This window comes from Aplidium turbinatum, chromosome 1, assembly GCF_918807975.1.
Source record: "Aplidium turbinatum chromosome 1, kaAplTurb1.1, whole genome shotgun sequence".
Taxonomy (NCBI): domain Eukaryota; kingdom Metazoa; phylum Chordata; class Ascidiacea; order Aplousobranchia; family Polyclinidae; genus Aplidium; species Aplidium turbinatum.
Window position 1 is genome coordinate 38,877,914 of NC_137472.1, and position 13,800 is coordinate 38,891,713.

General features: G+C 38.2%; 1 protein-coding gene across 1 annotated transcript; it reads left to right on the plus strand.

The window, feature by feature from the left end:
* Positions 1-5,665: 5,665 nt before the first annotated feature.
* Positions 5,666-11,178, plus strand: LOC145765537 (mitochondrial ribosome-associated GTPase 2-like). Its single transcript, XM_082577375.1, has one exon. It carries the CDS (start codon positions 5,666-5,668, stop codon positions 6,830-6,832), a length of 1,167 nt encoding a protein of 388 aa, XP_082433501.1. The 3' UTR covers positions 6,833-11,178.
* The last annotated feature ends 2,622 nt before the right edge of the window (positions 11,179-13,800 follow it).

Genomic DNA, 13,800 nt, shown 5'->3' on the forward strand with positions numbered 1-13,800 from the left:
AAGAATTGACGACAATCGTGAGCCAATAAATAAAAGACACGCGATACACAAATCGCTTGAATCACTCACGTTTAAGTTAATACGCAAATACAAAGGGCATGCAAAGAATGAACAACAATATGAATAATACACGACGATACATGAAATTGGTACCATAGGTACTCGCTATGTACAATGGTTGCGATAATAACCGACTGTTCTGGGCTCAGACAAGTGTCGGCCACCGCCGACAGAACCAGGCTCAAACCCTAACTTTTAAGTGTTCTTTACGGGGGCGAGGCACGAAATATCCCTCAACACGTAGTCTACTTTCACTTCCCCGTACTCTCATCATAGTTGCAAACGGCAACTTTAGCTCTACGAACCACAGGCTTCCCTTTCCTGATTTGTGGGACCACTTCATGCACCCTCTCAAGTTGATACTTCCCACGTTTGCCAATGTCTTGGAGAAAACCCACCACTACAAGTTGACCAGGCTCCAAATTCTCGGCCATTTTTAACCATTTTTCCGGCCCTGAAGCCCTGGCAGGTAAAAATCTATCCATTTACTGCAAAACTGCTGAAAAAGTGACAAATTGAACCGATAATCCCTTCTTAGTTGGTCACGATCATGTGGTTGCCCAACAGCACAATATGGGTCTAAGTATGGGGTCAACAGTGACTCCAGTGAGGCAGGAGTGATGACAGTAAAATCTCTAGGGTCGTCCCTCAAAGGTACCAAAGGGCGTTTGTTCACGATCCGAACGGCACTGCCTGTGTAGCCTACGTAAGCAGTTCAATAAAATTGGGCTTGCGTATTGAAGCGTCCAAAATGACGAAACTGACTTGAGATATTTCAAACGCACGTAACCAGCTTCTGTGACGTAATAGTCCATATGCATTGTTATGCAAGTTCACAGGTGTTGAAACGGTTTGTGCAATGTTTTACACTAGGTCTTTACGAAGTATGTTGCAATCTCTGCTCATTTTTTAAAATATTCCATGACGTAAGTTATGTGACGTTTCATTTATTGAACGATTGTCCGCAACAACTATGAAGAATCCCTAAAACCTAATACAGGGATCTCTGAAGTACACTGGTATTCTGAGGTCTCTGACCTAATAGCCAAAATAATTAGATAATTGATCCATTTGCTGGAAAAGACCTGCCTCAACTTCCCATCCATGTGGCAGAACAGTTTATGGACATAACGACAGAAGCAGCAAATCATATTTCTTTTGTCTGCTTCAAAGACAAATACCACAAAGATTCTGCAAACATCCACTTTTGGGCTTCCATGTAGGCCTACAAGGTGCATCCCACAGCTTCAAAATCACTGATTCAAAAACTGATTCCATTTGCAACAACTTGGCTTTGTGAGGCTGGATTTAGCGCCATGTATGCAATGAAAACTAAACATCGAAACAAGCTGGAAGTTGAAGCCGACATTCGGTTATGAATAAGCAAAATAACGCCTCGATTTCCAAAATTCATTGACATCAAGCGAGCACAGACATCACAAGAGCTCAACACCTGCTCTCCTGGGCCACATTGAAACGGGCTTTTGCCTGAGGATGGGTTTCTTTTATGTCCGGTTTTCTTTCTCCATCCTATTATTATTATTATAACTGCTCATCCACATCAATATTGGAACTGGCAAATTCAATTCACAACACTTTTCATTAGGCTGTCATTCATTACTACATGTGTGCTTTTCTCTGTTTTTGTTTTATTTTTTTGCTATTGGTTTTTTTGGGTTTTGTGGCCGTGCCCGTGCTAACTACTGATATATAGCCTACTACATAATTTTTCATTCAGACATGTTTTAAACCTTTCAAGGTTTTGCCACCTTTTCCCGTTCGTTAACGTGCTGGTAGGTTTATATCGATTTTTGTAGTTAGTATCTTTTTCGTCCCGGACGCGTTAATGACGAAAAATAAAATGATTGATTGTAGTAATTTGAAAAACATATTATTTTCGGAAAAAGTTACTGCTTTTGTAGTGCTGTTTTTTTGCAACGCACTTTTGTATAGCTTTTAACATATTACGACAATTTGCTTGGGTCGCAAGATTTTATCGAACTGATTTTGTTTTTAAAATGAGTCGCCTTAAAAACGTGTTGGGAACCACTGGTACAGTATAAAACGACTGCAATTGTTTTCTGTATTAACAAGTGATTATCTGGCAACACTTTTTTTATGCAACTTTTGTTTCAATTCAGTTAGCAACACCATTATTTCCCGTCTCTGTCAGAATTACCATTGTTCACTTCCCAGTTTTCTGGTTTTTGACTCTGCAAGATTTTTAAGCTGAAGTTGTTTTCATAGCGAAACCGATTCTAAATAAATTTCACTGAGAGGTTACATTGTGGTGCAAATGCGAAATTGGATGAATGCAAAATAGCAGTAAAGATTCCATACTCAGTTTTAAGCTTTTAGGGAATTATGAGAAGATAAGGTTCTCATTATACTCAGCTGTTGACACTAATGAGAGTAGGGTGGCCACTGGCCAGTTTCTTTCTCTCGGCCGCCTTTCCATCAGCAACTACTCCCACCGAAGTTATTACACTTTAAGTAGAGCTGAGTGGTGTTTTTCAACAACCAGCTTAAGCCATGAGGTGAGTCGAACCAGGTTTACATAATTGGAAAGCCAACGCCTTATCCACTCCTCTATCTTACCGTTAAAATAGTTTGTAATTGAAAATAATTTGTTACCTACTTTGTAATTGTAAAGTGCTATGTTCTGACTTCTGGGTATGAGTTGTTTAGTAACTGTTCAACATTATTTCATTCAAGGAAGTGGCTACATTTACGGCGCCGTAAATACAGCCGTTCCATGCCTTATTTTTAATCTTTACGTCACTTTTACTGCACGCTGTGGCTGGAAAAAAAGTGCGTATATAACTTCTAAATTTGACTGTTTTTGCCAAGTAAATCTGTGGCGCGTGCGGTCTTTGTCTGGCTCGTACTCTTATTTTGATTACTGGCGCAAACAATGAATTTGAATATGAATTTGATTTCACCACAAGGTGATTTTTTTTAAACTCAATTCTAACTCAAAGTGACTCAATCGTTAGACTACGCATTTTTGTGGCCGTTCAGTTTAGTTTGTTTTTAGTTCTGACCATCACAACGAAAAACAATATATGACAAACATAGCAGAGGTATAGAAAAAGGTAGAAACGACAAAACGCGGATGTTATAGCGTGTATGATAGTAAAGCAGGACAATCAGTTTAAAATATGGCACGGTCGTAACACCTAAAAATTTCACAAATTTAGAATTTTTTTTTACTCATTTTAATTGTTAAAGAAAAAAAACTCACTAGCCTTTTTTTTCTTTTTGTGTTAAATTTATAAAAAATTTGTTAAGGTATTACGACGACGCCACGGTTACGACCGTGCCGTATTTCAAACTGATTGTCCTGCTTTGGTATCATGCATGCTATAACCTCCCAGTTTTGTTGCTTCTACGGTACCTTTTTCTAGACCTCTGCTATGTTTGTCATGCACGGTACTGTTTTTCGTTGTGATGGTCAGATCTAAATACGGCCACAAAAATGCGTAGCCTAACGATTGACTCACTTCGGGTTAGAATTGAGTTTTAAAAGAAGGTCACCACTGGTGGTATCGAACTCATATTCTTGTGAGTGCGAGCCAGACAAAGATCGCACGCGCCACAGATTCACTTGGCAACAACATTTGAATTTAGAAGTTATATATGCACTTTTTTTCATTTGTTCTTTCGTGTTTCGCTTAGAAAAAGAAGGTGAAAAAAGAAAAAAAAATACGCAGCAAGCTCGCAGACGCAGCAACAGCGCGCGTGCGCAGTAATAGCAACATAAAGATTAAAAAAAGGCTGTATTTACGACGCCGTAAGTGTAGCCACTTCCTTCATTCAACGCTTTCATTATTTGGATGTCACCTATTTTGTACCCTAAACACTTTGACTTCTAAGTTTGTCCACTGAACGGATTGAGAAAAAATATAGCAGTGCCAAAGTCGGTTCTTGACGTTGGTTTTTGGCCTAAAATTCTCAGAAGGTCCATGTTTATTGTTTATATCTGCTTTAATACAACTTTTATCTATTTCAATTAAATAAGTCAGAAGTTGCCAAAATGAAGTTTTTGCCTTATTTTCATGAATAACATAGCATCCATCGTAATTGATTTTGAAATGGACCCTGTAACAATACAATACTTTAATAGTTAACGACCAATTATCGTCGACCATTAATCATCCTCCCTTTTGCTTCATGGCATTGTATTACTACTAGTACATGTTTATGAAACTATATTGCTTGTTGGCACTTGGCCACCCATGACACTTTGTTAGGTACGGTATCTATGTGCACAACATAAAATAGCCATGCCGCTTTGTACTTGCTATCCATTTTTAAATTCTCATCACTTACAAGCGTGCAAATCTGAGGTCCATCAAACACATCTGTCTTGGTTTTGGAAAAAAACAACTCAGAAAATGTAGAAAGTATACACTGAAAAGTGAAAACATTCAACATTGTTATCCAGTGACTTTATAATAGTACTATCAGGCCTTAAAACTCGTGTTTTTTTCCGGCAGCCATCGTGGCCTACCGAGAGGTCCTTCTCGGCGGCCAAATCTGCGTGCTTGGAGGCCAAAATACAAATAACGATAGCACTTATAGAATTAAACTTGCAACAATGCTAAAATGATCACTTAGCGTTGTTGAAATCTGGGCGACGTCCTGCAATAGAATCGTTGTACCACGCAATAACTACTTTATCGGGAATGTAATCCGGAATTGTGGGACCATTTAACGACACTAAATTATTTCAACTGCTCGCAGCTTAGTAAATTGTTTCAACTGCATACCGCCTTTCATAAAACCTGACCATTTATTCTGTTATGATGTCACCATTGAGAGTGTGAAGTCACTAACTCACAGCGGGAACATTTCTCAACTATGAAGACACGTGTGTTTTCCCCTTGGATGTCAGCTAACCTAGTTCTCCTTTTTAACAACGGTTCAATGTCCGACAACATTGAATCGACATAAAAACGACAATATTGCAACGATGTAAATTAGCACTTCGGATTAACACTTTGTTAAAATAAACGTCGAAAATTACAAACAAGACTTAAAGCTGGTGAATGGTGATCGCAATATTCCATACAATAGCGAATGTTCCCGCACAATACAACAGTAGTGATTATAACGCGCTGATCTAATTTTGCATCACTTTTTGTTAGTACATATTTTCAACAATTAATCCACGATCATTCTTTTGCGAAATCAAATAGTTGGCTACAAGAAACCGGCGGCCAAACTTGGCCGACTGAAGAGGTAGCACCGGCGGTCATTCAAGCACTACTTAGTGGCCATGGCCGCGATGGCCGCCGGCTGCTTTAAGGCTTGTACTATACTATACTACCGGTAGGCAGTAGTATCTCAGTGTTATTTATACTAGAATATCTACATTTGAACCTTTAAAATGTTTTACTTTATCTTAATTTCTAGAGCACTAATGAATAATAATGAACCGCAGATTAAGACCACAGATCTTAGGCAAATACGCAAAGTGAGATCTACTTTTTGTGTTTAGGTGAACTTGTATTGTTGAATATTTGCAATACTGTTGGATATAATGTAGTTGCAGGGGTATATTATATGACATTTGAAAGTATATGACAACTGAATGGTTACAATGAAGATGAAAATTGTTCAGAGAACAATTTGCTTCTCCTTTTTCAGATCTACTCATTTCAGAAATTTATGTTTGTCTTGTGGGCACTACACACAAAAAAAGCCACAGTTGTCAGAAAAACAATTGTTCAGAAAGTTTGTTGATGAAAAACGCATAAAAATTAGTGGAGGAAAAGGTGGAGATGGAAGATCTTGCTTTTTACGTGACAAAGTGTCCGCATTTGGAGGACCTAATGGTGGAAATGGAGGTAAAGGTGGAGATGTAATGTTTGTTGCTGACAACAACGTGAAAAGTTTACAACATCTACAATCTCTGTATAGTGCTGAAAGTGGAAAAGATGGAGGATCGTTTGACTTATACGGAAGAAATGGAAAGAGTCTGTATGTTTCTGTGCCAGTTGGTACACTAGTACGATGCGATCAAACTGGCGAGGTTATAGCAGATTTCTGTAAACATGAACAAAACTTTCTGATGTGTGCTGGTGGTGTTGGGGGGATGGGGAATCGATTTTTTGTAAGTAGTGTTAACACAACGCCTGAAGAATGCACACCTGGCTTGCCTGGAGAACATATGGTTGTATGGGTTGAAATGAGAACATTAGCTCATGCTGGAATTGTTGGATTTCCAAATGCAGGAAAATCAACTCTTTTGCGAGCCCTCACAAGAGCAAGACCTGCTGTTGCTGCTTATGCCTTTACAACCCTTGTGCCTCATGTAGGCATACTACATTTCGAAGATTTTACACAAATAGCTATTGCTGATACACCAGGTATAATTGAAGGTGCGCATTTAAACAAAGGACGTGGAATCCGTTTTCTTAAACACATTGAACGTTGCAGATTTCTTTTGTATGTTATTGACTTATCAGTTCCGCAACCATGGGAAGAACTTTATACAATTTTTGATGAATTTCAACATTTTGATATTGATCTTACAGAGAGACCAGGGATTATTCTTGGAAATAAAATAGATCTACCACAAGCAATTGAAAACTTTCCAGCTTTCAAACAACATGTTACAGAACTTAATCTTGATTTTGAAATTTTACCCGTATCTGGAAAAATGGGTAATTATTTAGAAGATGTAATAATGAAAATACGAGAAAAATATGATATAGATATTAAAGAAAGAAAAATATATGGACAAACTATAGCATTAGAATGGTAATTCCTTTTTATAGCGTACATTTCATGCACTATCGGTAAGGGATCTAGGTGGCGCTTGGTCAAATTTCTCCCCAAAATCGGAAAAGGCATGCAATATTTGCAAATTTTTTTTATTGTCAGACTAATAAAATAATGGCGTAACTCATTTTTTGTTGTTTTGAAATAATCAAAAAAAAAACTGATTACACAGTTGTTGCTATCATAATTTATTGTACAGTTAAATGAAAATAGCATGTTGACACAAGTACAATGAGCTTATATACTTTGATTTGCTTCATTTTGCATCCCATAATGTGCTGGGATGACTTGGGCCATTTTCCGAACGCACAGTCGTCACTGTCAGTCATGACTTGGTCCATTTGATATTTTGAGTTTGTCAATATAAGTTTTTTAACGTTGACATTATCACCGTAATAATACGACTAGAATTAACAGGAAAATCCCTAGTAACTCCAATCTAACGATAGGAGTTATATTTCATGCTAGACTGCATATTTCGCCCAAAAACAGTTCAGAGTTGGTAAGACAAGCTGAATAAATTATCAAAGAAGGAGTGGCACTATGTTGGCATAACATGTTTCGTAGATTGGAGATCATTGTATTTCCTCAATTTGATAGGAAGAGCGCTTGGTAAAACAGGAATTCATTCAGTGTCGCCTAAATTTGTTTGTGACCGCTGTGGCAGATCCACCCACTGTGCAGCCTCACATAATGAGAGCTTGTACAATACCTTTCCACTGATTTCATATTTTAGGCCTCTACGATCATGAACCGTGGGATCCCCAGCTTTCTTTCCAGACCTGATACTCAACAAGTATGATCTATCCATTTTCATAAAATTACTGTGTTGCATCCTCTGTACATTGTACGGATGCGGTCTGATCCTGGCATTCTGGATGATAATTTCGTAATCCCTCGTCGTAAAAATGTTGTTTACCAATTTTCGCTTGATGGTACTGTGCAATGTGCATGCTATCGCACTCCATTTGAGTGTGACCAGCCACAAGGTACTTCTGAAGTTCTGAGTAATAGTGAATAATGATGCCATGCTTCCATGCAAGGGCACAATAGGCACTAGATAGAGACATTAGAGTTTCTTTTTTGATATCCACACCTATCACTCCAAATAATTATCTCCTCCAGACTGGGGCTTCCAGAAATTACCCGTTAGAAATGATTAAACTGCTAGAAAGCGAATACTTCACTTCGTAAATCACCTTCTGTTTCATTCCAAATATAGCAATAAGCATCTTTTGATTCAAGATTGAATAGTGTAAAATTGTGTACCTGCAGCTTGGTTTTATAGTTACATACTGCTTGCCTTAGTTTTGAGACACAGAAGTACAGCCTGTAAATCCATTGTCCATACAGATTTTACTGTGCTAGCGGACTCTTTGTCTTTCGTCTTCTCATCTCGAGCTTCATTCTTCATTTTGATATGGTCATCGTATCATTCCTTGGTAATATTACCGTGTTTGAATGAAACACACACGTCGCACTGATCCTTACGTGGTATGAAGACGGAGAAGTACTTATCATGAAATACTTCACTAAAATAGGCTGCGCTCAATGATCGTATTCCTGATGATTCAGCAAGCTCTTTATATTGTCGATGAAGTTGGATTATGGTAGTTCCAGGGTACAAGAATTTCTTCTTGCTGTACGTTGTGAACTTTTCTACAGTAATGGGAATGTACAGTAGGCAAGTCATTGAGAAATTTCGCCAAAAAGTCCTTTTCCTCTTTTCCCACTTTGGCACATTTACCTACACATAAAAGTTAAATTGTTTGCACTGAGCAACTATTTCTTCTAAAATAGGCATTAGGCAATGAGAGTTGCAACATAATTGCATAATCAATTTTAAAGTATTCAATACTGATGTACAGTATATCAGAAAACAAAATTAAAATGATGTATTATGCGTTTGTGATTAATTAAGTGTCCAATAATGGCTTTCTACAAAAACCTACCATGGGTGCAAGAAGTTTCCAACTGAGAAATGGTGCATTGAGAAGATCTGACCTGTATCACAGTGTGAGGTGATAAGTCGCACTACCAGAGTGCTAGGAAAATGAAGCTTCTCAAAGAAACAGGAAGAAAACAGATTGATTTAAGTAGGATAGTTATTTGGAAATGGCCAAGATTGCTATACATACAGTAGAATAGAAAAAAAAAACTATAATTATGTCAGTGATTCAAAGCCTCTACAAGTATGTAAAACTGCCAGGATTAAGCTCTGCAAGAAGCTTTCCCAGTCCGAGGATAAAGATTCAATCAATCAATCTTGTGCTAAATTAATAGCCTAGACTTGTGATGAAGTGGAAGCTCTATTTCTGTACAATTTAGATTGTCGTCTTCTGACCATCTGCTCTGTTGGAAGAAAGCTTTATTTCCAACAAACGATTAAAAAGATTTGTAAAATGGCCTAAGTCATGGGTTTGAGTTAGGCCATTTGACATTTTTTTTATGAAAATACCTCTTTCTCGTTAACGTAGGTCTTAGAAAATAAAGTGGCAGTGACATTTTAGGGACCTACAAAACACTAATATCTCAATTTCATCAAAAAGTGAGTTACGCCATTATTTTATTAGTCTGACGAATTTTGCTTTGTTTAATATCTGGTGGCATAAAGCACTGTTATTTGTTTTAATAAACTAGCTTTGTTGGAACTATGACGCCCCATTTTTTTTCCGTATCCGATACTGTCCACTCGTAAAAAATTGTGCTGTAATGACTTCACCTTTGTTGTAGGCAAAAATTTGCATGTTTTCAGTGATGTGACATGCGCTTGTCTGACGTTTATCATGTATTTTCCGCAGATGCCGTAAACCATGATTTAAATTCAACTTTTGGTGACAATTTTTTCTGTATTTTACAATGACAATGTGTGTGTGTTTTTTTTTTAAATTTGAATGACTGCTGCGTAACCGAGATGTAAATGTATATACTTGATATATTGTGGGCACGTAGCTATATCTTGGCAATGCAGGCCTCGAAATTTGTATTTTTTTCCGGCGGTCAAGCATGTCCTACCGGACTGGCCCTTTCAGCGGACATTTAATATCTCAACCGGACATATTTTTTGCATGTAGATTTTGCACAAAATCACACTACAGTATTGTGTAGTCGTGTTTGTAGAAGAAGATTTTCTACAGCAGAATAACTCTGCAATGGTTGATGGTCCCACAACTAAGTGGTTGTGGGACCATGAATCTGACCAGACAAATGTGTGTAACACCCTCCCTTCTGTGCAAAAATTCTATTTCTATCAGTATCAGCGTGAATAAGGTCGCCACATTCGCCTAAGCACGTGCGGAACCCAGCTGAGACTTGCTTCTCTGTGACTTTTTTTTGTGACTTTTTGACTTCTCTGTGACTTTTTTTTAACAAACGATCAATGTAACGCAATAATCCTCATTATTAAAATTGGAATACATATCTTGCCGAAAAGTTCAGACAACTTTATTTCAAGGCAACATTGCAAGGCGTTGAAATGATGTAAAAATGGCTACTTTTGCCATCAGCTCGTTAACCACGCCACTCTAATGTGATCTTTAAAGCAATTGCCTGTACTATTATTGTTTCAGCTCCGTATTTGTTCGCGTTAAATAAACAATTGTAACAATTCGACTTTTAAAATATATTTTGCTGCATTAGCTCTATTTTTGTCAAGAATTTTGCGGCGGTCATTTATGACCGACCAATGAGTAGGCTTCGGCAGACATTCGAGGTCATTCTGGAGGTCATGACCGCCGGATATTTCGAGGCCTGCAATGCACAGTTTGCAAAATTCCTGACAACGAAATCCGTCGTTTTTACATTGATTCAACGTCTGCAGACCTTGATTCAGTGTAAAAATGACGGATTTTGCTGTCAGGAGCAGAGCACCGTAAGAAAATATCAAAAGTTGACACTGAATGATTCCAACGAAGAAACGCATAGAAGGTCTACCTTTTCGAGAAGGCAACCGTATAGCTTTTTTTATTTTCCTCCTTATAGGTTACTTATTTTCTATTAAAACTCTTTGACAATAAGTAGATTTTTCGGGAAGGTAAAGTGTGACTTTGGGAATTGTGGTAAAAACATTTTTTTTACATCTAATCTATCTGCAAGACTATTGTATTGTAACGGCATTATTTAAAGATGGATCACCCATATACTGCTGCAGTAGTCCCGAGCGCGGTAGTGGTGGGGATGAACAAAGAACGGCGTCTATATTCTTCGTAGTAGTTTAATGCGATTGCACAAGCCAACTTGACACATTGGAACAAAAAAAGTAGCCTAAGACCGGTCTGACGAAACTAAGCTTTTTCAAAGAATAGAAAACTGATCGAAATCACTCTTGAAACTGAAGCCCACAGCGAGAGTTTTTACAGTTGCACACTGCTCATCTTGAAAACTATTGAAACTACTTTTCTGCATTCGACTGCACGTTGAAACTTCTTGAGACATATACCAAACATACATATTGAAGTTGAATGAGTTTCGCTTTTAGCATATGCATATTGAAAAGTATACATATTGAAAGCCAACTCATTCTATAACTTATCAAAACTTACATTCCGTATAGTCCAGTCGTTGAAGCGAAAAAAAGGGTCGAACCTTGACTTAATTGGTGTAAAGCTGAAACTTTGCACATTGCTTCTGTTGATTATGTACATTGACCAAAAAAAAATCCCCGTGAAAATCTTTTGGTGAAAAAAAGTTATCCGCTTTTTTTGAAAATCCACCAATTTTTTTCTCAAACTGGCGGATAAACAAACTTTTCAAACAAAAAATTAAAAACAAAAAAAATTTTCTACAAAAGGTTTTCCAAAAGGTTTTTTCTAGTAGGCCTATTTAGGCTATCACCAAGAATAATATATTAAAAATCTAGGAGAATCAGAGCACCGGAAAGTTGTCATTTTCAAGATGGCCGACAAAACAGTGTAATGACAATAATTCACTTAATATTCATGCTAGAGCTTTAATTCTGGCGTCTATCCCAAAGCTTAAGGTGGTAAAGAATTCATTAAAACAATTGAAAATGAAATTAACTCATTAGTTTAATGGAAAGACTTATATGAAACAAAACCAATAACGTGAAACATTGGCTGTACAGGAATGGCAGACCACTTATTAAGTTATTTACATTCAGTTGAATACTGAAAAGTTTGGGTGTTCATTAGGACAATTATCGCTTCTAGTACTAGTTGCAACGTTCATCTGATGAAATTGAAAGTAAAAGCTACAACAAACAGGATGGTTTATTGCTTTACTGACGTTTCGCGCACCATGAGAACGCGCATCCTCAGAGCGAATAACATTCAAAATAAAACTTCACAAGGTTATATACTGTAGTGCGGTTGAAGGCAAGAAAAAATAACAGATAACTTAAAATTGAACAACTGGCCAATGATGTGTGAGCGGTTACTTTCCACGTTAAATTACGTAAAAACCTCCATCAATTAGTCCTGGTCATCATCTTCATCCAGTAATGACTGATTGTACGTATTGTTACAGGCATCAAGTTGCACTGTCCACATGATGCGGTACAGGGTAGATTATTCTGCCTACAGCTCCACCTGGCAGTGCTACAGCCAGTTGTACAGTTGCTGTAGGTTCTATAAGAGGGAATCTGGGTCAGCATCCATGTCCGACTCTGTTGTCACAAACTGACTGCCTTCCAGTTTCCAACCCCACCCGTAAGTTTCCATATCACCTCCTGTCCTAGCCAGACCATTATTTGGTAGTAAACCCTTAGACAGTGAAATTTTGTCGATGACTCAGTAGGTGGTAGGCGTTCTGGGCGTTCTGGTAGGCGTCACAAATGATTGGGAAGAGACTACTTTTTTATTAGTAATCTGTAGCAATGACGAGAGGGAATCCGTCCGCGTGCCCCCAAAAATCACAACCATTGCTTGACAATCTTTGTTCACAATGGATGCTGCTGTCTGCTTTGGAAGAAGGAAGTAATTGGCACAGTCTTTCAGAGTAGCAGCACCCTTTACCAGCTTGTGAAAGACAAATTGCTTATCAACACCAAAGATTCTTGATGCTGTGTCACATCCAGAGTAGGCATGTAGAAAAAGTAATTGGGAACATAATTCTTCACCCATCACCATTTTCAGTTCGTTTATTTGATACACTTTGTCAGCATTTTCCTTGTCGGAACGGAAATATAGATCTTTGTTTGCTTGTTGCGCATAATGAAGAAGCAGGACCAACAGATCTGTGTCTTCTTCAATCAACGTTGTCGAGTATGACATTACATTAACAACAGTAGCCTTCACAATCGGAACATCAGCATCCCCTGGGACATTGATCACTTTGCAGCCTTTTGACTACCCCGAAGTGTTTTACTGATCAAGTCGATCATTTTTCGTTTGTTTATGCCTACATTAACGTCATTCTCGGCCACAACACCATTCACAATATTCCTCAGGGTTTGATCCTGAGAAAAAGGTACATAACCAGCCAGTGATGTATTCTGCGCTTCAGGATGCCTTCTGCGCTTCAGGATGTCTTCTGCGTCTTCAGGACCGAGATTGAGTGTCGGTTGCGTAGCGAAGTGGTGAGAACGTCTGCGCGACGTTCGAAAGGATGTGGGTTCGACACCGCTCCAGAGCACGCGACTGTGTCTAGACACAGACACTTAATGGCAACCCAAAATAAGGAGAGAAGCTGACTCGAAGACTAAGCCTATATGTCACTTCGCTGCCTCCTGTCGTCTGTTGTAGGCTATCACATCTGTGATCGCAGTGTCATTGTATGTTATGTATCGCCTTGGGCGCAAATGAAACACGATTATTATTATTATTTAGGAGTGCGTCTGTGCTTGGATAGTGATCATTAACAGTTGGAACACCATTATTGATGAGCCTTGCCGCAGTTTTAACTATTTCTCTCTTTTGTGACTTTTCATCATCCTCATGTCTTGTTTTTAGGTAATGAGATCGGAGGATTTCGGATGTCTTCTCTCTCATAGTG